The sequence below is a fragment of the Fistularia commersonii genome, chromosome 2 (genome assembly GCF_037954325.1).
Source record: "Fistularia commersonii isolate RoL2024-O1a breed Wild chromosome 2, RoL_Fcom_v1.0, whole genome shotgun sequence".
NCBI classification, from domain to species: domain Eukaryota; kingdom Metazoa; phylum Chordata; class Actinopteri; order Syngnathiformes; family Fistulariidae; genus Fistularia; species Fistularia commersonii.
In genome coordinates this window covers 22,997,973-23,021,498 of record NC_141285.1, presented here as the reverse complement: position 1 = coordinate 23,021,498, position 23,526 = coordinate 22,997,973, and the positions used below count along the sequence as shown (strand labels likewise).

The 23,526-nt window shown below is 46.3% G+C and overlaps 1 protein-coding gene and 1 long non-coding RNA gene across 9 annotated transcripts in view; one reads left to right on the top strand and one right to left on the bottom strand.

Moving 5' to 3' along the window:
* LOC147236757 (mitogen-activated protein kinase kinase kinase kinase 3-like) overlaps window positions 1–23,526 on the bottom strand; it is a 44,495-nt gene that overhangs the window by 9,329 nt on the left and 11,640 nt on the right. For 2 of the 8 annotated variants that reach the window (XM_086173609.1, XM_086173617.1), the window contains exons 3-27: window positions 23,324–23,414; window positions 22,409–22,473; window positions 22,238–22,293; window positions 20,807–20,854; window positions 20,489–20,531; window positions 20,325–20,397; window positions 19,991–20,122; window positions 19,741–19,803; window positions 19,478–19,559; window positions 18,358–18,474; window positions 18,013–18,087; window positions 15,425–15,503; window positions 15,279–15,337; window positions 11,007–11,059; window positions 10,827–10,865; window positions 9,130–9,204; window positions 5,455–5,506; window positions 4,164–4,521; window positions 3,031–3,137; window positions 2,527–2,565; window positions 2,110–2,194; window positions 1,938–2,017; window positions 523–583; window positions 304–421; window positions 65–123 (exon numbers count right to left, since the gene is read on the bottom strand). In XM_086173609.1, the coding sequence (XP_086029735.1) occupies window positions 65–123; window positions 304–421; window positions 523–583; window positions 1,938–2,017; window positions 2,110–2,194; window positions 2,527–2,565; window positions 3,031–3,137; window positions 4,164–4,521; window positions 5,455–5,506; window positions 9,130–9,204; window positions 10,827–10,865; window positions 11,007–11,059; window positions 15,279–15,337; window positions 15,425–15,503; window positions 18,013–18,087; window positions 18,358–18,474; window positions 19,478–19,559; window positions 19,741–19,803; window positions 19,991–20,122; window positions 20,325–20,397; window positions 20,489–20,531; window positions 20,807–20,854; window positions 22,238–22,293; window positions 22,409–22,473; window positions 23,324–23,414 (2,109 nt within the window). Of the gene's footprint in view, window positions 1–64; window positions 124–303; window positions 422–522; window positions 584–1,937; window positions 2,018–2,109; window positions 2,195–2,526; window positions 2,566–3,030; window positions 3,138–4,163; window positions 4,522–5,454; window positions 5,507–9,129; window positions 9,205–10,826; window positions 10,866–11,006; window positions 11,060–15,278; window positions 15,338–15,424; window positions 15,504–18,012; window positions 18,088–18,357; window positions 18,475–19,477; window positions 19,560–19,740; window positions 19,804–19,990; window positions 20,123–20,324; window positions 20,398–20,488; window positions 20,532–20,806; window positions 20,855–22,237; window positions 22,294–22,408; window positions 22,474–23,190; window positions 23,297–23,323; window positions 23,415–23,526 lie in introns of those variants that run through there. The other 6 variants (XM_086173625.1, XM_086173661.1, XM_086173642.1 and 3 more) reach the window with 5 other exon arrangements.
* On the top strand, window positions 7,560–10,964 carry LOC147236758 (uncharacterized). The gene is made up of 3 exons (XR_015108792.1): window positions 7,560–7,612; window positions 10,569–10,631; window positions 10,838–10,964. It is a non-coding gene; the product is annotated as an uncharacterized LOC147236758 (long non-coding RNA).

Genomic DNA, 23,526 nt, shown 5'->3' with positions numbered 1-23,526 from the left:
GGCCCCTCTTATAAGTTACAAAAGAAATTAAGATAAAACGTTTACAGGTAATTAAAATACTCGCCTACGCAGCACTTTTGGCAACCTTTGGTGTCTGGAATTTTATTGGACACGGCGAACTTCCTGTAGAGCAGAGGAAAATTGATGTCAAATTCATGCATCAAATAAAAAGCGGCTTGGTTTGACAATAATAAAACAAGTAACTTAGCGGATAATCAAATATTGACAGCAGATGTTGCTGGCAGCTGATAACAGACACATATTTTATCACGGAGGAGGGCGAGGGAAGCGTGGAGCCGTCACCTGGGAATCATCTTATCGGGCAGTTTGTGTGTGGGAATGGCTACCGGTAACTTCTGCAGCTGCCGGGCCTGTTCAAACAGACCGCTCAGGCTGTGGGAGTACAGCTGCGAGGCCTTTCCTGCAGCCGGACAGAGGGGACGGTTAGGGGAGTTTGATCATTTACAGCCGGTGGCCGGCCGGGCGTCCAGCTGAGGCGTAAGCCTGAGACGGGGGCCTCACCGGAGACGGAGAGGAGGCAGTTGTTCATGACGTACAGCCAGGTGCAGCGCCGGGGGAAGAGCTGTCCGCACACACAGGACAGGGGGGAATTAGAAATAAAGCTTTAATAAAAAATAAACAAACAAAAAAAAAAAACACTTCCAGTAATACCTCGACTTTTGAGTTTAATTTGTTCTGTGATGGAGCTCAAAACTAAAATTATATACAGTGATCCCTGGCTATAACGCGGTTTACTTTACTTTTCGCTACTTCACGGATTTGCATGGTGCATTGTGTTCTGCATTCTGATTGGCTAAAAAGTCACTCCGCTTCTTCTCTACCTGTGCGTCAATAACGTTGCAGTTTAATATGCACACGTACGTAAAACAGCTTGCTAAATTTACATGACGTACGTGCAAATTCTCTTGCAATTTCGAGTTTCTCTAAAACCCATAATGTTGACAAAACGCTCTGGAGCGACAAAAGCACCTGCGGCAGGAAGATGCTATCTATCGCAGATAAAGTTAAACTTCTGGACATGCTAAGGGAAGCTAAAAGCTATGCGGCTGTCGGTCGGCGTTACGGAATTAATGAATCTTCCGTTTGTTCCACAAAGAATGAGGAAAAAAACATAAGGACGACGACAGCAAGAAGTTTAAACAAGGTTGCAAAAAGGGTTGAAACTGTCCACAACTGTACTTTGTACTTTTTTCATAATCATTTTTAATTTTCTCCCATTAAATCCAATTACTCGGGTCGCGGTGGGCGGAGCTAATCTCCGCAATTTGAAGCCTTCTGTTCACATGGATGATTAAAATTATTATTTGACAGTAAAGAAGTTATTTGTTGAAAAAAACATTTCTAAAGTACAGTACTTTTACTTGTGAAACAAATGATTGAGCCTGTAAAATGGTTTGTTCTTTCTTTTCAATGTATAATAGACTATTTAATTGTATTATAATTGTAAAAAAAAAAAAAAAAAAAAGGTTTCTACTTCACGGATTTTGCCTATCACGGGTTCTTTTTGGAACAAAACCCCTGCGAAAAACAAGGGTACACTGTAGTCCCCTTTAAAATGAACTGGAACGCAATGAGTCTGTTCTGGCCTCATTTGTTCCATGTTTTTAAATAAGAAAAATGTACTTTACAAATAGTAAATACCGTATAAAAAATTCAAAAAGAATGCAAAGAAACAAACTGATTTTATGAAGTGAATTTGCTTTGAAAAGGCAATTTATGTCTTTAAACACCTATTGATGGACAGCGGCCGACACGTGGGTGTCAAATGCTCATTCTGCTCACTCTTAACTGGGCTCGGATCACGAAACAAAAACAGAAAAAGAAAAAAAAAAGCGACCGCGACGGCGAGAATCTCGAAAAATCGATGCCCTCGTAAGTCGAGGTTTTATTGTTGTGTCAAGGTCGCCAGGTGTCACCTGCTCCATCGTTGTCTCGTGCAGCTCATTCAGGTTTAACGTGTAAATTCCCTCTTCGGCCCCAAATATCAAGTACTGGTCTGAAACACACACACACACACAAAAAAAAAAGAAGCATTTTATAGAAAAAGTGTAAATTGATGCCGGTCCCATCCAGCGTCTGGTCGCTCACCTCTGGTGTCGGGGTTGATCCAGGACGTGGCGCAGTGGATCTTCAGCGGGCAGCCGTTGAACACCTTGGAGAAGCAGGCACCCATCTGGACACCGGAGAGAAGAAGCAGAAAATATATATATTTTCATATTGATATTTATCGGCAGGATATTTCACATCGCTTTTGTTACATTGAACCCTCTCTTTCTACACTTGGTTCGTTTACAGGTGACATCTTGCGAATTCTTATATTCCGCTGACATTTAAATCATTCTGATGTTTTTCTGGATCATGAAATGCTCAAGTTGGTCGAGTTCAAGAAAAATTCAGTTTTTTTTTTCATATCATTATGATATTGTCATTCCTGAGATTTAAACTGATTGTTTACGTTGCGATGTGATGAAATGAGAGCAAAAGGAGGAGGAGAGGTTTACTCACATGGACTTTGGGTGTCGGCGGCAGACCGTTGCTGAGGGGCTTCTAGACAGAACGACAGACGCAGAAACACACACACACACAAACACACACACACACACACACACACACACACAGAGTCACAGATGACGAAGGACAAAAGGAAATTCATTCATTAACTCTCCTGCTGATCCTGCACTCGGGGTCAAAGGTCAGCTGGAGCCCACCCGCTGGTGATTGGTCAAGAAGCGGGGTTCAACCCGGACCCGTCAATCACGCACACACACAACCAATCACCCTCGCACTCGGCATGTCGACATAAAAACATTCATGCTCTCATTTACAATTGAGAGGTCTCCACTGAACCTTCAGAAAACTCACCGCTGAGCCGCCTGAAAAGATTTGAAAAGGTTTGAAAAGACGAACATCTCCAGCGGGTGGACTTCAACGTTCCAAGAACCCACGCTTTTTAAATCGGCATTTACGGAGGAACCCGATTGCCTTGAAGACCCCTATTGAGTCGCCTACCGGAGTATCCTTTTTGTCCTTCCGTATGGGGACACTAGGTGGCATGGTGGACTGTCTGTCTGCAGGACTGTCCCGCTCTCCGTTGTGTGACGAGCTCAGCCCGTTACCTGCGGCAAACACGACGACAACAACAACAACAACACACACGTTTGAGTGATAGCCAGGGCGGGGGAGGGGGATTACAGGTGTGCGAGGAGCAAGTATAGGCAGGATTTTAGGGGAGCTCATGCAGAACGGGTGACAACGAGGAGAACGCGATGGAGTCTGGATGGAGCCGGGGAGCGGGGAGGGATGGAGGGATGGCGGGGAGAAGGGGAGAAGGGAGCAGGCTAGAGAGAAAATTTAAAAAAAAAAACGGTCCAAACACTCCTCCTCGGCTGACTTCGATCCAGGGTTTTCCCGATGTTGTAACACTTTCGTTTCGAGGATATTCGGTCTGTTTCAACATCGACGTGGATCAGGAGGCCCCCGCGGCGAGACGGACGGCGCCGGATTTACGGATGCGGGACGGAGGCGGCCGCGGGATTGAAGAATCCGACACTGCCGTCATCGGACGCACATCAACTCCAATAAATCCGGAGCGACGAAGGATTCGATCCTCATTTTCCTCTGATGCGTTTCTGCTCATTGTTTTCCGGAATACCGATGCTAACGCTAACATCTTGCCAATCGTTGCCAAGGTCCAGATAATGTTTACATTTGTTTAAATCCAAACAACAGTTTGTCTCAAAAAGGCGCTCACTGTATGAAATTCATGTCTCGGAATATCTCTATGTGTCATTTTGGTCAGTTCGGAAAAAAGAAAAGAACTGAAGTTCTCGAGGGGCTGCAGCTGCTTCACCCACGCACGGGTCAGCTGATGGTTGTTTTTTTTTTTTAAAGGCGGACGGACCTGCGGTGACATTTTTTTTTTTTTCTGGTAAAAAAAAAAAAGACAGAAATCATCCTGAGCAGGAGCTGACGGACAGAGGGAGCCGGAGACAGATCAGTAAGAAGCGCTAGTATTAATGGGCTTATGGAACAGATAAATCAAGTGAGGCTACAGGGGGCCGACTAACAGGAGACCAGACAACCATCTGAGGGGGACGACAGGGTCTGCGGACACTAGCGATCTACCAATCGGCTGCTCTTACTCTCTTCCTCCTCCTCTTTCTCCTGCTCCTCTTTCACCTCCTTCAGCACCTCCCACGCCTCCTCCAGCTCCTCCTCTGTGTGAGGCGTGTGGAGCCACTCCCAGAAATGCCTAAAGCTCCCATCATCCTCTGGGGCAGAGTGTTCCACGTCCGTGCACCCGGTGGTCTCGTTACCTAGGCTACTGCGGCGGTGGGGCGGCAGCTTCGGCGGCGGGGGCCGCGGGGGGACGTTGGAGGCCGGCTTGGCCGGGCTGGGGGTCCCCGGGGCCGGGCAGCGCTTGATGGTCCCGCTGGCGTCGTCCTCGCTGTGCGACTGGCCGTCGTCCTGCTTCGCCTGCTGCGAGCAGATGGATTTGGGCTGGGAGGGGAAGAGGAAGAGTCATCGGCGGAACTCGTGTTAAAACAGATATGTAAAGTTTCAGGGCTGGATTTGACTTCAAAATGAAAAATTGGTCGAAACCACGAAAACGTCGGCCGTCATTTGGATAATGCTGCGAAATTTAGGTCAAGTGAAATTCAATGAGGTCACGGAGCTTGTGTCTTATTTCCGAGCTGCCAGGTGTCAACATTCTCACTTGGATTCAACGATATTTACTGTCAATTTTCGATGCGGGAAACTTTTTAAACACTTGTATCATCGACAGCTCTTGCACCATGAATAAAAGTAGTCCCGGGGAAATATTTTTTACATATTTATTTTCATTTTATAGTTTTAAATATTTATTTCCGATTAAGGCAAACAAGATTAAATTAAATGCAAAAAGGTGCAAACAGAGCAAATCGCCCTTTCCCCACTTAGGGCTAATTCAGAAAACAATAAATAAAAAGTGCAAAAAAAGAGAACATTATTCCTTTTTTTTTTAATTTTAGAGGCATACTTTTCAATTAAATCTTCAGCAATAGCAATTGCTATAATTGCTAAAAGCAATAACTAAAAAGTGTCTGTTTAAGGGAAAATAGTAAATGTGTGTGGGACTGTGCATGCAGTTGGGTTATTTTGCCCTCAGCTTGGAATTCAGGGGACAACTTTGCTCAAAAAAGCCGTGCTTTGTTCGTTCACGATCATCGATTCCCAGGAATTTATCAGAGATCGGTCATGGGTTCGGGACAAAATCATCATTTAATGACGCCCGAGTTAAATGAGGACACGAATGCTGGCAGAGAGTTCGACTGCTGCCGTTGGACGTCCTCGCGGCGACGTCACAGATCACATTCAAACCGATGATCAATAAACCCCGTAATCGATTCGCCGGTTTAAATGTTGGAGGTGAAGTGGGAGGGTAATCCTTACCTTGGGGGGCAGCGGGGGCGGGACCTTTGGCCTCATGATGGTGCTCATTTTACTATGGAATGAGAAGAAAAGGGGGAGGGAAGGGGTACTGAGACTTTTGAGTGATTTAAAATTGAAACACGCGTTGAACGCCGGCGACAACGTTAGAACGGCGAGAATGCTCGGGTCGCCGCTGTGGCTACGAGGTCGGCTACGAGGGCCGTTTGTTCTGAAGAACAGAAGGATTTTAAGTCCAGTGAGTCCTCGCTTTATGACGTCTTCCATCTACGGCGTTTCTTGTTACATGCTATCCCATAATTGACTTTTTGGAACCAGTTGACGAGAAGGGTTTCTGGATTATAAGCCGCTACTTTTTCCACAAGCTTTGAACACTACGGCTTAAACTGTGATGCGGCTAATTTATGGATTTTTTGGGGCTAACAAGCTTCATGTCGCCAAAACATTTATCCTTGTCACATCGGACTCATGATATTACAATGAAATTCTGAGGCCGTTCAATTCAGAAACTAAAAAAAGGACGACTTTATTAGCTTGAGTGCACAGGAGGAAGACCGAGATAGCTGGATGGACTTTTTCTTGTGTTATTTTTTTATAATTCATATATCATTTTATTTATTATTTATCTTTTTCATCAGCTTGGTTACAGGCACTATTTAGAAAAAAAAACAAAAACATTTCCAGTATGTATTTGCGGATGTTACCAGTATGTATTTAATTAGAAGTTAAAAAAAAAAATGCTTGTATGTAAATATCTCATGTTATAATGTGGACACCTGTGGCTTATACACAAGTGTGGCCTACATTTGTACAGTTGTATTTATTTATTTTTAGCCAGTGCGGCTTATATTCGGGTGCGCTCAATAGTCCAGAAATTATGGTACATTTGCCAGTTGTAATTTTGTTTGTGTTTTTTTTTTTTGCCCTTCACTATGGGTCCCAAGCCTGGGTTAGTCTTCTGATATCAATGCTTTGAAGAAAAGGAAAGTGAAATTAGATATAGTAAAATGCTCGGGGGGAGGAGGAGGGCGAAACATCGATGAGCATTGGTACAAGTCGTGCAACTGTCTTGACGATAAGAAGTATATCCACCGTGTTAGCATAGGTGCTTATGTCCAATATTAGCATTATGTCACGCCGTAGAAATTCCAACGTAAGCCGAGGAACTCCTGCAATTCAAATATGATGTACTCTGATTCCTAGGGACCAGAAAGACTTCTATGACATTTAATGAAATATATTTCTTCACATATATCTTGTCCTTCTTGAGATGTACAATTTTGCGTTGCGCCGTGCCGACAACTTTAGCCACAGCCCGACGCCGACAGAGGCGGACATAGAAAACCGACGCCTCGGAAGTTGTTGTTATTCACTACGTACTAAATACAACACTTGTGATTATAAAGGGAAAGAAGCGGGGGGAGAAGATCTTTTAAGAATTGATGGTGCCGGTGATCAAACCCAATGTTTTCAAGGCCGGCTTCTATTTGAAGCTTCTTGCGTACAATTTGTGCGCAAGAGCGCAATTTGGGAAGGCAAAAAAAAAAAAAAAAGATTTCCCCCACCTCGCCTCGCAATTCTGCATGTGTGCAGAGTCGGTTGTTAATAACTGACAAAACTCCAGGTATGAACATTCCAGAAGAAAGGGGGGGAGGACGGCGCAAACACAGGAAGCTCGGTAGAAATGAGTCGCGCTGTTTTGACAGGTGACCTTCTCGGAGAAGCTCCACACCACAAATCCAACCCGTGCAGTGGATCTACGGCGTGAAGATGGGAGGAGAAAACGAACGGAGCAAAGAACAGGTATGGAGCTGGATACACACCAGGGAGGGGTGTGTGTTGTGTTTGGCATCTGGACTCAAAGCGCTTCAAGAACACACACACACACACACACAAACACTCGCGCGCACACACTTCACTGCCGGCCTACAAGATGCTGGAGTTTTTTCAAAGAAAGTTGGACATTGTTGTGTGTGTGTGTGTGTGTGTGTGTGTGTGAGGTTGTTTCCTGCTTCGTACGAGCGTTTATTCCTCCCTCTGACCAGGTAAACAGTTCAGACGGGGGAGTTTAGTCTCAATTAAACACAGGAAGTTGCCCCGCCAGCGGCCTGGAAAGTGCGTTTGTTACGACGGACGAATCCAGACGCCACTGCAGACACTTGTGAGTGAACTTTGAAGGACATTTTACATTTAAACTTTTCTCTCATTCACTGTTTGTAGCATGTCCGTTTAGCCACGCGGCACAGATACGTAGAGTTAGCGTGTATCTCCGTCCAGTTTGCTTGAATCCCTTTTGGGTTTTTACCCAAAATGGGTTCCCGCCATTTTGGGGTGATCCAAACACATGCCAGGAAATCCTTTATAAACAGATGGATATAAACTGTAGCCTATGCTAACTAGCTAACAGTGCCTTGCCTGGTGTTTGCATCCATGTTTAGAAAGGATTTAAAAACAATTTGCTCCTTGCTAAGGTGCGATTATCTAGCTAACATGGGCTTGCATGGATACAAATTACATGCAAGGAAACGGGAGATTATTCTTTTTAAATCCTTTACAAACATACGGATACAAACTCTAGCTAACGCTAGTTAGCTAACAAGACCTTTTGTGGAGTGGATACAAAGTTCACAAGCTAACATGGCCTTTATAGCTAGCACCATGGCCTTCCGGGAAGTTTGTATCTATCGCTTTATAAGGGATTTAAGAACTTTTATCTCTTTGCTAGCATGCCTTTAGCGAGCTAACATGGCCTTTCATGGAGTTTGTTTCCATCGGTTTATGAAGGATTTTCTAATGCAAATATTAGGGTTATCTGCCAAATATCCTAATGCTGAGCATTTGTTTTTACTACCACACTACTTTAACAATTATGGAGATTCGCTAACTAAAAGATGGCGTATCTATGACAATATTTGCAAGAGTTTAATCAGCTGTCCATGTGATTATTCCCATTATTATGGAATAAACATTGTTAGTATTCTTCCTGTAAGACACAACTCAGGGCAAAGTGGACTCTTCTTCCAGGAGAAAAATTGAGCCTGGACTCAGCTGTTCAGGGCCGTCTGTGCCCGTCCCATACTTGAATTGTGCCGTGGGGTTTTAAAAGTGATTGTTTACACACACACACACACACACACACACACACACACACACACACACACACGCACAAGAGGCAAACAGATGGCAGTACAGGTGGGGGAGGCAAAGACCAAGAAAACAGCAAATAAGACGCCAGTGTCGTGAATCCAGATCCGAACACACCGGGATCTCACTGTTCACGCCACGAGACTGAACACGGCGGGAATGAAGCCGAGGACAGAAGCCATGACGCCGTCACCGGGCCTGCCGTGAAATGAAAAACCTCGACGATACAAACCAGCCTCCTTTTTTTTCCGGGATGGGTGGGTTAGGGTTATGGTTAGTAAATGCTAAACCTCACACAGGATGCTAGTGACGGCACGGAGAACACACAAGCTGGGAAAACACACACACAAACACGGCTGGCACGTGTGGTGCGATGGAGGGGGTGCGCTGCGCAGCGGATGCGTGGATGAAACCGTCACGGGGCGGGAAGCCTTCCTCCTCCCCCGTCTCTCGGCGCCGCCTTCCTCGAAGGACGGCGGGACCAGGAGGGGGAGGCTTCCCGTGTTGGGAGGCTGGGAGGGGAAGGGGACTTACTGAGTGTGAGTTTCATCATCATCTGCACCATCATCATCCTCATCCTCATCATCCCCTAAGTGTGCCACATGGCCCCTGGGAGAGGAGGTGGGGGATATAGGAGAAGGGGAGGGGTGGGAGAGGGTTTCAGTAAGGGGGGGTACAGGAGGGAGATATTAAGGGTGGAGGGGAAGGGGGGCAAGCAAAGGTGACAGGGGACGACAACAGGAGGAGGAAGAGGATGGAGGAAGAAGGGGGGAGGGAGAGCTGAGTGAAGCCGGTCCAGACCGCCCACCGATGACGTGACGCACGGAGAAACGTCCAAGCGGGTTGAAAGCAAAGAGGAAAAAAACGGCCCATTTCCCAGAATTCCCCCGCGCGGCTGAGACGCCCGTCTCGGCCCGGCGGGGTTAATGTTTAATCCCCGGCCTTCGCAAACCGGGACCCCTTGTCCTCGGCTGCAGACCTGACTGTGACTGCTCTAAAAATAATCGCTTACCTAAAATGATCACAACTTTGCCTGGAGGTTCTCAAACAGAGGCCACGGCAGATACTAGATTATCATTTTTGGGGAGGAGGGCGGCGTCCGACGGTGTTTTTTTTTTTTTTTTTTTTTTTTACAGACACCTCGCCTCGGTGGACTCGTGAACAATAAAACAATGACCGAAGAATGTCTCCGGTCGGCCGGGAGAGAAGGTTTAAATTCCTGCCGCGGCCCGGGACAATATCTCTGCGCTCCCGTCGAGGCCTTAGATGGACATCTGGACCTGGACCAGATCATCGAGTGGCTGCATTTGAGACTCTAGGTCAGGGGTCGGCAATTAATTTAAATATATTTTATTTTATTTTATTATTTTTTTTTTTAAATGTTATTTTAAATTTGAAAATTATGGCGATCTTGTAACATCTAAATAAAACCTGTTCAGATATTTTTGTCGCTCTAAATAAGCGACTGCACGCGCCAGTAAAATGATGGCAACATACAGAGAGAGGACGCCATTTTTGGTTTAATTTAAGTGAATCTTTTTTTTTTTTTTTTTTATAAATACAAGAGGGACTCAAATAGACTGAGTATTTTGCTGAAAAAAAAAAAAAAAAAAAAAAAGCAACATATTTTGTTTATACATAGCATGAAGGCAAAAAAATAACCTTATACACTGTTGATTCATTTTACATCTTTAAATTTGTTTTGTAGCTCCCAGTGTTTTCTTTAATGCGGAGAAACGGGTCCAAATGTATCTTAAAGTGGTAAAGGTTGCCAACCCCTGCTCTAACGGGTAAAATCTGCATTTTCTTATTTGGAGAAAAGTTATTTCAGGCTAAATAAAACAGAGGCACAACAGTTGAGATGATCTCTCTTTGGAGAATGAAAAAGGGCTCCATAGATTTGCAGGTATAATTGCTTAAGACACCTACCGCAGCATAAACTGTCCGTGTGTGTGTGTGTGTGTGTGTTTCAGCCATGCTCTGTGGGAAGCACCTATCAAGCACAGCCGTTTCCTGATGACAAAGCCAGCAGCGAGGTGCGAGATAGAAGAGTTAAAAATAAAAAAAAAAAAAAGGAAAGAATTGAAAATGCCGTGGGGCCGGCGCCGGCCGGTGTCACGGCGGCCGTGTTAGTCGCGTGTGATTGGCCCGCGTTAGTCCCGCGTTAGCGATGATTGGCTGATGTGTGGGGGCGCGGTTAGGGACGGGGACCGGAGCGCGGCGGGACTCACCTTTGCTGCAGCTCCTCTTCCACAGACTTGAGGAGGCTCCTGTTTGCAAAAACAAGTGGGAAGCGGGAGCCTTTAGGGCGGTTCAGACAACGGGGAACATCTCTGCTGCACCTTCTGCATCCCGAGCACATCTACCCAGGATCTACGCACGGACAAACACTCCACGAGGGCGGGACTTACTTGTTTCCTCCCAGCAGACAAGGCGAATCGTGCCCGTACTCCAACTGCAAGTCCTGAAAGACGGACAAGTTACTTTACAACTTTGTTTTTTTTTTTTTTTTTTTTTTTAAAGTGTTATCACGTCTTCACGTCAACATGGGCGGGCAGTTACGTCGCGGATTTATCCCGCGACGTGAGCGCGACTTCTGCTCCGAGTGAGGCGCATCGGGGGGGGGGGGGGACACACCTCGTTTTATCGGACGGCGTCGATTGGGGTCGGTGAGTTCACATTGTGGCCTTAAACGTGCGGTCGTTCCGAGCCGCGGCAAAACTGGCGTCCGGATTTCAAACAAACCAAAAAAAAAAAAAAAAATGGTGCGTTTTTCACCTCCGTCGGGCTGCCAGTTTTTAATATCCGGCGCGTAACTTTCTCGTAAATTTCTGTTTGGTGAGCGGCGTCTGCAAGACCTGGTGTCCACGCCTGTCCCGAGTCCTGCACTGTGTCTGCAACCAGCTCTCGCCATCCTGCTTTATACACAAGAACATGCCTGAAGCGCTAACATGGGGTTTTATCTGAAACCAATTACAGACAGGCCACACACACACACACACACACACACACACACACCAGGGACGCTTCACACAACTGTAATCTATTACTATCTACACAAAACCTCGGTGAAGAAGGCGGTCAGATACGGTCCACCTTCTCTTCTTCTGTCTCGATGGAGGAACGCACCTTTTTTTTTCCAGAAAGTTTCAAAGAGGAGAAAAGCGCCGCGATGAGAAGGATAATTGAATTAATTCTAGCGAGACCCGCGTATTAGTTCCAGCTATGCTTGAAGAAAAGTTAGCCTTAGCTTAGAAAACACACACACACACACAGAGCACCGCGTTTCGAAAACACGCTGGATAATTCGTTTGCTTCTCGGGCGAAGCGACGCGTGGAGATTTGGCCGTTCTTCTACTGAATGGAAGCAAACAACCACCGAGTAAAGCCACAATGTGAGCGCGGCATTGTGTCCGAGAAAACACTTGGGGGATTTTTTTTGTTTTTGTTTTTCTGGAGATAATGACATAATGCAGCGATGCGGCGTGCAGGAAGGGGAAAAACGCGCAGAACGCACGCAGATGAAGCACAAGCATGGCACTGCGTCCATAGTCATAGAGTAATGAAGTGGAGGCGTGTCGGAGAGACGGCCTGCAGGGCGAAGTCTCGGGTGGCGTGTGTGTGTTTTTAAAAAAAAGAAAAATTCTGGTTGTCAAAAGTGCCTCCTTTGGTGGCGAAGGGCGGTTATGTAATGGTGCAAAGTGTCCTTGAGTGAAGACACTGCGCCGCTAGCGGCCCTACGGGGAGGAACTCTGCAGGGGGAACGCCGAATCGCAACTCACAGAAAAATAAAAGATTCGCAAGTGGATTGGATTGATTGTTCTGTTCCGACAAAAAAAAAAAAAAAAAAACATAAAGACTCTTTATCACCATGACAATGACAACAGTGAGTGAGGCAAAAGCCAAGGCTTGAAGAAGAAGAAGAAGAAGAAGAAGAAAATGTGCAGCAAACGGATGGATGAACCAGAAAAAGGGGAGGATGAAAGCGGCGGGGCGTCGAGTGGCGAAATTTAAAAAAAAAAAAAAAAAAGGAAGGAAGGGAGCGAGGCAGCATGGAGCGAAAGGGCCAGAAAAAAAGGCCGAAGACGAGGGGGGGGGGGGGGGGGCAGACGAGTGGTGGAGGTGTGCGGTTAGAGGAAACGTGAGAAGTCAATGGAACGAAGCCCCGTTGGAAGTAGATGGAGAGAAAGAGAGAGACGAGAGAGTACTACCAGATTAGATCTCGCGGTATAGTAGAGCTCCTCAACACAGTCCAGATAGGGCTCAGAATCACACTGGTCAGCAAGACAGAGCGAGAGAGACCTCAGTTAATACATTAACCTGGACGATGGAGGGAACAGGGAACACAGATGGCAGCAGAGAGGGGGTGGGTTGGGTGGGTTGAGGGGGGCGCATGGAAAACTGAGTCCAAAACGGACTCTTTGGAACGGCACGGCAGCAGAGGAGGGACACTGGATTATTGATGTGAGGGGTTGCGGGAGGGAGTGGAGGGAGGGGGTTAAATCACCCACGAAGCAGCCTGGTCTTGACAAATGTCACACGTTTAGCTGATTTCTGTTTGCCACTTTTGCGGCGAGCGTTCGACCTCCTCGTTTTCTTCTTCTTCTTCTTCTTTTCCTTTGGGCTTTTCCCTTCCGGGGTCGCCACAGCGAATAGACCTTCTCCATTGAACCCTGTTCTTTGCATCCTCCTCTCTCACACCAGCTAACACCACGTCCGTAATCTTTTCTTTGGTCTTCCTTTAGACCTCCAATTCCAGCATTCGTCTACCAACATATTCACCATCCCTCCTCTGTACGTGACCCAACCATCTCAGTCTGGCTTCTCCAAAACATCTACCACGTGTCGTCCATCTGATGGACTCATTCCTGATCCTCTCCATCCTGGTCGCTCCCAAAGAGAACCTCCACATCTTCATCTCCGCGACCTCCAGCTCTGCCTCCTGTCTTTTGGTCGTTGTAATTGTGGTCTCACCACTGTCTTGTTGACCTTTCCTTTCATTTTGGCTGATAATCTTCTATCTCGTCGTACCCCTGACACGTCTCTCCGCCCATTCCAACCTGCTTGAACCTGCTCGGCCCGCGCCTGGATATCACTCGATAAGTGTGTTTTTGCGTGAGAAAAAAAAAAAAAAAAAAAAAAGAAAGCAATCAATAACATGCTGCAGGAAACAAAAACAAAATTTCGGTCCGTCCATTCTTTTATCCGGGAACTCGCTGCACAACTGGTGGGACATTTGTTTTTTTTTTTGTTCGGCTGTTTTGGCAGGATTTCTCCAGAATCCACGATGAGACAAGAATCAGAAGGTGCTGACCGCGCTGCACTTTTTAAAAAAAACACATTTACCCTTTTATCAACACCGGAACAAGTATGCGGAGCATTTGCAGTATTCTAGATGATTATCTTTTAATTCTGCAGATATGTGGAGGGACGGTCCAGCCCATCTACTACTTGCCATATTTACTTGTCTCTTGCAACTTTATCCCAACTTAATGGTGTTTATTTGTGCCACAGAGTGCAAGTGTGGCTGATTTGTTTCGTAATGCTATAATCTGTCACACTATTCTAGCTTATAATGTTACTGCAGGGAACCGTAATGCCGGCCGGATGGGCGCCGGTCGTCGTCGGCGACGGATCATGTTTTATTACATTACTTTAGAAGAGAGGGTCAAAACCGAAGGACGGAGAAAGAGAGAGAGAGAGAGAGGGGCGTCTCAAGGACCTGCGTGATGGAGAGGCGGGGGATTTTTTTTCTTTTTCGGCTGAGCTGACGGGAAAAAGGGGATGGTAAAAATAAAAAGTGCAGGTGCAAAGGAAGGACGGAGAGGGTTGGGCGAGCGAGTGGGTGAAAGACGCTGCGATTGGGCGTCGGACCCGCGCTCGGACACACCGACGCGTCCTCGGGAAGTCCAGCGAGAAATGTCAGACTCCGTGGGCATTGGGACTTCTGTGAGGCCGATGAGATGCCACTCAAACTGGTAAATTGCATCCTTCTGGATTATTCCTGGAAACTGAATATCTGGCAGATCTGTGCAGGAGCGTCTATGTGATCCCGCAGTGAGGACGATGTAGAGCCCGCTGAGCTGCAGCAGGTTGAGGAACATAAGACCAGGCTGCTCCCGTCGACCGAAAACCTCCCTGTCGCTTTTAAACATGAGCGTTGCTTTTCCTCCGGGTCGCAAAACTGGGGCTTTTTGTAAATTTAGCTGGAAGACGTCCTTTCCTCCTCCTTTTGGAAAACGCCTTCTAATCTAAATGACCCCTTTCTTCCGGAAGGCGAGACCAGACACACACACACACACACACACGCGTATAGCTTTCCGCTAGTCTCCGTTAGCTGCCGCAGAAGCATTGTGTGCTCGTTTAAATAATATCCAAATAAAGCATCTGATGCCCAACCGCTGCAATCATGGCTTCTCAGCCATCTACAACTTAAAGAAGAAAAAAGATACGGATAGGCTGAGAAAAATCCTCGCCAGCTCGCCAAAGGAGTGAGCTACGTGGACGGGCTGAGCTTCTGGACCGGCGGTGACGGGAAGGGGGGGCGGTGGGGGGAGTTTGCTCGGGGGGGTTTGTTTCGGTGATTCGGTGAGGGCTGGCCATGCTGGTGCCGGTGAAGGTGACAGCGACGGAGACGCACACATGCTTCCGGGGGGCGACGGCCAGCGGCGACGGCGACTCACCGGTTCGTGGTGGGGCTCCGTCTCCTTCCTCAGCGGCGGGTCGAACTTCACCTGGCCGACTGCGGACAGAAGACACGAGCGGACGCGGCGGTTAACGGGAAAACGGTCAGATTTTAGTAAAAATGTGTGTGTGTGTGTGAACTCACAGTTAATCTCTGATAGTGTTTTCCCTTCTCTGGTGCTCCTGCTGGTGGAACGAATGCGATGAGGGACGGACACCGGGGACTTCAAAAAAAAAAAAAAAAAAAAAGGAGGGGAAGAAAAACAAAACAACAACACACAAAAAAGTCAAATACACTGTATCATGCTTTATGTGCTACTTGTGGAGATTACAGTAGAAAAAAAAAAAAAAAAAAAAATCCTTCCGCTATTTCCTTTCAGTAGGATTTGATGACTCAGCTGAACGTCCAGCTGCAGTCCCGCAACCAGAAAACCAAAACACAGCAACGCAGGCAACGAAAAAACACAAACCCGTGCCTAGCAACGTTATTAATGCCCCGGCAGGGCACAATATCCTCCGGATCTTTGGGAATGTTTCTGACAAATGTGCCCGGGTTTCCACCGGGTTCGCTTCGAGTTCTTGAACCTACCGCAGGTTTATCCGAATGTTATCGCCGACCGTCCCAAATTAAATCACATGCGCTCTTTTCCTTTACATCATAGGTGTCAAACTCGCGATCCCATACCAAGATACTACTGTGACTATTAGAGCCGGCCCACCGGTATTACAAATACTACAAATCCCAGAATGCTCCTCTGGTGTTTTGGCGTGAAAATTACAACATGACCCATAAACGCACTCTCCTCTGTTGACAGTAGTCATAGCAACCTTATGCTGATATTGGCGAACCCTCTGGAAAAACGGCGAAAAGAAAGGAGTAAAAAAGGCGTTTTCTGAACAGTTGGGTGGCAGAATATCTGGTTTCTGGACAGGTTTTTGGCTTGGACGCATCAGAGTAGATCAGTGTGTAGCCAACTGAGCTAAAATTAATGTTATTTTATGCACTTTTTCTTGCTACTTCAAGACATGGGCTCCAATGGTTTCATGTTCATCGAAGGATATTTATTATTATTTTACATTGATTATTAGCCTGTGGGAAAAAAATTACTGTTGATTCTGGTTTAATTCAGAAGGCTGCAAATTAAAAGAGACATTTGATTTTCATTTAATTTTTATTTTAGAAATGAATGCCATTGATGGTTTTTTTTGGTATTTGAATTTTGATGTTGCATATATTGTACAGCATTAAGCTCGGTTTGTTCCACATTCAGGCTTTAAGCAAACCTTTTTGGGTCCATATAAAAACGTTCATTGTTATATCTGGAGGAAGGTTTTTTTAAATAAATATCAATTAATTTGAGACTGTCTCAGTTTTAAATTTTGGCCCAGTGTGTATTTGAGTTTGACACCCCCGCTTTACATCCTCGAGGGATTCAATAGACGTCACGGCGACCCCGAACCATGCCTGCGGCGCGGTGGGCGAAACGCGCATCAGCTGATTGAAGCCATATGTGGAACAACGGCGAAGAGCGCGACGCAGCTCAGTGGCTGCAACTCCTGACGCGCGTGGAGACGGCTTCCGGAATGATCATGCTTTCAATTGATCCCGGCGTTTTGCACAGCACATTGTGTGTTTATTGTTAGAAACAGAATAATCTCCTCTGCCGCCGACGTTTACAGATGTTTCAAAGTGCGGTCTGCCCGCGTGAACTCGGGTTTAGATGCAAAATACGGTGTGTCACATTCTGGCAGCCGTCTCGACGGGGGTTTTAACATCTCGCCGACGCCACGGAACTGGAAGGAAGTTTTCTGTTCTCTGTGGTCGTGGAAAAGAGCGAGCCTCCGCTGTTTTTCTACGACAGCACGAATTCTGCGATTTTGGACAATCTGTGCCATTTCTTTTTGCGTAGTAGCCCTCTTCAGCTGATTCTGCTGAATCCCATAGCTGCTAATGCTAATTGTTGTTTTTCTCAACATCAGATTGAAATATAGAGTTATACATTGGTCCCTGAAGATACTTATTTAATTTGTTCCAGAAGTTGGTTCATATGTTGATTTTTTCATATCTTAAATGAATTTTCCCCATTTAAAATGACATTATTACTTGAGGTTTTTATTACTTTGTGCTTTATTTCCATAGAAAGCATCTTTCTGGGTTCTGCTTTCTTAGGGCCCATGATGATTATTAAGATGCAGCGCCGTCATGAAGCGTATGGCGAGCTCCGCGCAAATTTCGAATTTTGTTTTTCTTGCTCTCGTATTCGTACTATTTTCTGCTATTATTTATCATTATTATATTTTTCTTGTAACTCTGGCACAACAATTTCCTCCGAGATAAATAAAGTTGTTCTTATTCTTGATTCAAACATAAAAGTTGCTCGAATCGCGCTTAGTATTTTAAATAATTCTTATATATACTAACTCGTATCTTAAGGGGCCACTGTATATTTAATATGCTTAAGCTGTTAGTGTTTTGGGCGGGGCGGCGTCGGATACACAGCAAATACCCGGCAAACAGGCAGTTCAATCCAATCATGCAACTAAAAAAACCCTCAGAGGACTCGTGCGCAAAGGCCGGTTTCCATGACAACACAAGCAAACACTGATCGGCAAAAACGAGCAGAAGCCCTCTTTCGATTCATACATCTCTGCGGCTCGAGAAAAAAACAAAACAAAAACATGGTTAATAGGAGGGGGGACACCACTGCAGAAGCTGCAGGCCCGATGGGGTACCTTCCTCCGAGCTGCGAAGCGGGGCGCCCGCCGAGCGCCGGGGCTTATGGGAAGGAAATGACCCCTGTACTTAAACTGTGGATGTGGCAGAGGGTGGAGAATGGAGAGGAGAGGACAAGGAAATGAGAGGAGGGAAAGTCGGGGAGGAAAAAAAAAATAGCGCGACGAGGGTGAAGAGCGACGAGGGCGGAGGGGAGGGAGCTGGGCGAACCGGGAGCAGACGATTGAAGGAAACGGAGAAGAGCAATCCAACAAAAGAGCATCGCCACCCTGATGTCAGCGAGTTTTTTTTTAAGGAGAAAAAAAAAAAAAAAGCACACAAGCTCAGAGAAGGTCAAAGGTCACCTCTGGCTCGGGGTCGTCGTCGTCGAAGTCGTTGTAGTTGCTGTGGTCGGGGTTCTTGGATCGCTCCAGCAGCTCGATGGCCAGCGTCCTGCTGAGAGGCTGGGACACGAAGGGATGCTGCCGGGAAGAGGAGGAGAAACACGTCAGGACGTCGGATCTGAGACCGTGACGGCCGACGCCGTGGGGGAACTTAGATGACGATGTGTACACGGATGGGTTCTTGTTATCTATGCTGCTTATCCTGCAGTCGTGGTTGCTAGCAAGACATGCTAGCATTTACCCCCTCACACATCTGGACAAACATTTTGCAAAGAAGGCCATATTGAGGTGAAAATGTGTGAGGGACAACCTGACATTCTTTGAACCGTAAACATTTAATGCAAATGAAATATTTCATGGTTTTGTTTTTTTGTTTTTTTTCCAAATGGCATACTTTTCATGTCGCAGAACACAAATCTAAATTTTTTACCCAAACCGCTGTCTTTTTTACCCAACCCCCCCCCTTTCTTTATTTTATTTTTTTTTAATTTGCTGTTTATACAATTTTCTACTATTATTTCTTATTGTTATGTTTTACTTGAAACTCTGGCACAACAATTTCCTTCTGGATAAATAAAGTTGTTCTTATTCTTGTTCTTTCAATTTGAATACCACATAAAATGAGGAAAAAAAAAAAAATCAGAAATGTTAAACATAACTAGGCTAATTTGAAATATTACGTATTATTTTCTATCAAATGCTTACTATGCATTCAAAAGCAGAAAACATTGAGAGCCATATGTATCCTTGCATTACTTAAGCAATGTCAATGTTTTTCATTTGGCCGCATATTATTGATTTTATGACAGAGGCCCGGGCCGGTGTAAATATGAACACGGGCTGCTATTGGCCCGCGGGCCGCACTTTGGACAAGCTTGATGTGAGGTCTCCGATGAACCTTCTGTGTGTTTTTGAACTACGAGAGGAAACTGCAGAACACCGGGGGGAGAACATGGAGACTCCGCACAGAAAAGCCCCCCCCATCTGAGGCCAACCGGGAAGCTTCTCGTTGTGAAAACGAATCGTCCGTTCGTGTTCGGAAAACAGGGCGAGTGTAGGAGCGATCTGCTTCGCCGCTCACCTGCAGCAGCTTCTCCGCCATGGGCCTCTTCTTGGGGTTCTTAGTCAGGGCTAATTTGACGAAATGGTGAAAGTTGTCCGTCCTGTTGAGAGGCAGAGGTGGGGATAGGGAGTCAAAAGGGGGAGGAGGGGATAAAAAAAAAAGAAAGAAAGCTAATAATCGCTTTTTACTTCTGCAATAAATTCAGTTTTATGAATTCAGTGTGAGTTTTTAAGCACAATATAGAGAGAGACATAAAAATAACAAAGCGCGGGGTCACTCACCACTTCGGCTTATCTTTCAATTTGGGTGGCTGGAAATTACTCTTGGTCATTAAAAACAGAGCCCTGCGGAGGAGCGAGAAGAATCATCATGTTGAGTCACCTCGCCACAATTACACACAAAATGCCTCCTCCGTTCATCTCAAGCGAGGAATTCAATATCCGTCACGTTACGTGCTTTTTTTTTTTGTTTGTTTTTTAACTCATTACTGGTAGGTAAACACTTAAGTGTCAGTCACACACACACACACACCTCATGGGATGCAGGTCAAACATGGGCGGCTGTAGCTCGGCGAGCTCGATGGCGGTGATGCCCACGGCCCAGATGTCGCACAGCTGGTTGTAGCCGCCTTTTCTCTCCACCGCCGCCACCTCCGGCGCCATCCTGCAGGGGGTGAAGGGGGCGGGGGAGGTGTCAGCAGAGAAAGGAAAAGAAACTAGAAACAGAAATGGCAGGAAGGCTTCCATCATCTCGACGTCTTGCGCAACCGGCGCAAAAACACACCGGAGACGTGAAGCAACAGGAAGCTCCTCTGCCGACGGCGGAAGTTTCGTAGGGGATGGAAGCGTGCGACCCGAAAACTCACCAGTACGGCGTTCCGATGAAAGACTTCCTCTTTGCCAGAGTCGCCGTGATCTGGGCCGACACGCCGAAGTCGGCTGAGGGGAGAAGAACCGAGAGGGAGTCGATGAATCGCAATAGAAGGCGGTGTTAAAGGCATGAGTGCGGAGGCTGAGCGTCCCGTCTCACCTAGTTTGACGTAGCCGTAGTCCGTCAGGAGGATGTTTGCTCCCTGTCCGGAGACAATCGCGGAAACATTAGCCACCGGGCAAGTCACCGCGAAACGTTAACCCACGCTGCTCTTCAATTTGATCGTTTTCCATGAAGAGATTCATGTGTAAATTTGCGTGTAACGGCAAGATCAAATACGCAGAACCTGGAGGAGCGTGTAATATCTCTACAGTTTCCAGCATGCCGAATCGAAAAAAAAAAACATCCTCGAGAAATGAAATGATAAAAATCCCATCCCAGACGCCGACGTCTTGGAGGAGCTTCTCCGGAGCTCACCTTGATGTCTCTGTGCATCTTGCCCTTGTTGTGTAGATAGTACAGGCCCTGCAGACACACAAACACACAGTCAGCGGCTGAGACGGCGCTCTTCTTCGTCGCCGACGAGCTGTCCGGACCGTGACCCTGAAACGCCCTTCACCCGACCTCCAGGACGAGGCCTAATTTACATTCATGAGTCGCAAAAGATGAGCAAGCAGTCGTTTTATCTAATTATCTAATATTTGAAGAAGACTTCCGCATCCTCCTCCTCCAAGACAACATGTTATTGTGGCGCTGGGAAGCTTGGAAGGGGACTAAGCTTAGTTTTGCGAACGCGAGGAAAAAACCTACTCGCTGAATCTGCAGAAAATAATTGAAAAAAATTGGCACAAAAACGCATGGATTTCAGCGAGGCTTCCTCCGATGTGTGAACGTCAGGTGCCGCAGAGGCGGACGTTCATTGGAGTATTTGGATGAAGCGGCGTGTGTGTGGGTCCACGGACAGTGAAACGATGAGGATGATTATAACTCAGAAAAATGACAAAAACAGATAATAACAAGAAAGATAAATGTGAGCGTGCGGACGTAAACAAAGCACGCGTTACCCGAATAAAACACCGCTCGCTCCTCACAAGTTCACCCATAATGTTTGAGATTTGAAGCTAAAATGTTTTAATAATACCGTAATATCCGGAGTCTAAGCCGCTAGTTTTTTTTCCACACGCTTTGGACACTGCAGCTTTAACAACGATGGGGCTAATTTACGAATTTTTTTGGGTGCGGCTAACAAGCTTCATGCCGCCGAAATATTTAGCCTCGTCGCATCGGACCGAAGAAAAAAGGACCGTGAAATTCTGAAACCGTTCAATTTCGACACCGAAGAGGACGTTTTCTTTTTTTTTTTCCCCTCACAATTTGATGCTGCTACCCCATGTGCTCCCCAATAATTTCCCTTCAGTGAAAAATAAAGTTTTTTCTGATTCTGACGTCTCTGGTTTCAGTGCACAGGAGGAAGACGAAGATAGCGATCAGCTGGAGTAGGACAAAGTGGGAACAGAAAATGGATGGACTTTTCCCTGTGTTATTTATTATTAATCTTTTTCATCAGCCGTGTTATATATATATATGTACACATATTTATCTACCGTAATTTCCGGACTATTAAGCGCACCTCAATATAAGCCGCACCGGCTAGCTGATCGCTATCTCGGGCTCGTTAGCCCCCCCCCCAAAAAAGTCCATATATTAGCCGCATCGTTGTTTACGTGAGAAAAGTCGCGGCTTATCGTCGAAATTACGGTAGTTAGTTTTAGCCAGTGCAGCTTATATTCAGATGTGAATTTTAATAGTCCAGAAATTATGGGATATGAAACGACTGCAGAGATAAGCCAGAAAGAAGGTCGTGACTACTGAGACGTTTATTCCTTTGTGGCCGGCGGTGTTTGGTACCTGGAGGGTCTCCCGTGACATGTAGGCGATCTGCGACTCCGACAAAGGCCCGGTTACTGGAGCGTGTGGACGGGAGAAGGAAGCAACCAGGGGGAGATACGGTTAGTATCAAAGAGCTGGAGAAAAGGCTTAAAACAACAAAAAAAAAACAAAAACATTTGTTGTTCTCACCGTGATAAATATCCTGCAGTGAGCCGCCCCCGCAGTACTCCATACTGATCCACAACTTGTCTCTCCTGCACAAAACACGCAATTTGTAAAAGCGGTTACGGCGCTTTCTATTTTGCATTTCAAAGTTTTATTTAACATCGATCACAAGTGTCATATTTACATTTTACATGAATAAAAAAAATAAGAGGAGAGGGCAGCGCCCGGTCAGACCCCGCTGTTGATTGTCGGGGCGCGAACGACGCGAGCTGAGCGCGAGATAAAGAGGCCTGTTGTTCTGACGCTCTCCTCCGCGGCGGCGCAGACAGAAGGCCGTTTGAGAAAACGCGGCAGATGCAATTAGCCAAAAAAAATAACAACGATCCCCGGGGGGCTACGGGGGCATTCCTGCGTCTTTTGTCGTCTTTGCTACGGTCACGGCGCTGTCGAGATGCGATCGGGCCGAGGAGGAGGGGGTGGGGTTGTGGTCCCGTGATGCACCGCTTCGGCGCGGTGTGGACGTCAGAAAAAAGCATAAAAATAAAAAAGGCGTCCGTGAGTCCTTTTTAAAACCTCTGGGGAGCTGAAATCTATCTTTAGACAATAAAAAGGCAAACTTGGGAGCAGGAAGACAGTGACAAGCGGTGCTAAAAAGTTGGGGTAGTTGTGAGCGGACATGCAAATTACAACTGCAAATAACAGCTCCGGCTACGTTAAGTGTCTGATTTCATTCTTCTTCTTCTTATTATTTTTTTTTATTATAACTATCATCATCATAATCTTGGGCTCGTCAGCTTTGGACGGACCTTGAAAAACAGCCCCGTTGTGCAAACGCTTCACAGATTTCTTCGGAAATCCTGAACTGCGCACTTGAAATCCAGGGATGCATGGAATGCAACACACACACACACACACACACACACACACACGCAATCTTACCGAAGATAACTGCCGAAATAGGCCACGATGTTGGAGTGTTTACAGTCTTTCATCATTATTATCTCCTGCTGGACGACGGCAAAGTCCTCTCCTGGAACGAAGAGGTCACATTTCTCTGAGCTTCTGAGGAGGTTCTCCGAATGACGTCCGAAAAGCAGACTTGCGCGTTGCGGTATTTTGCTGGAGTGACGGCGATGTAAACA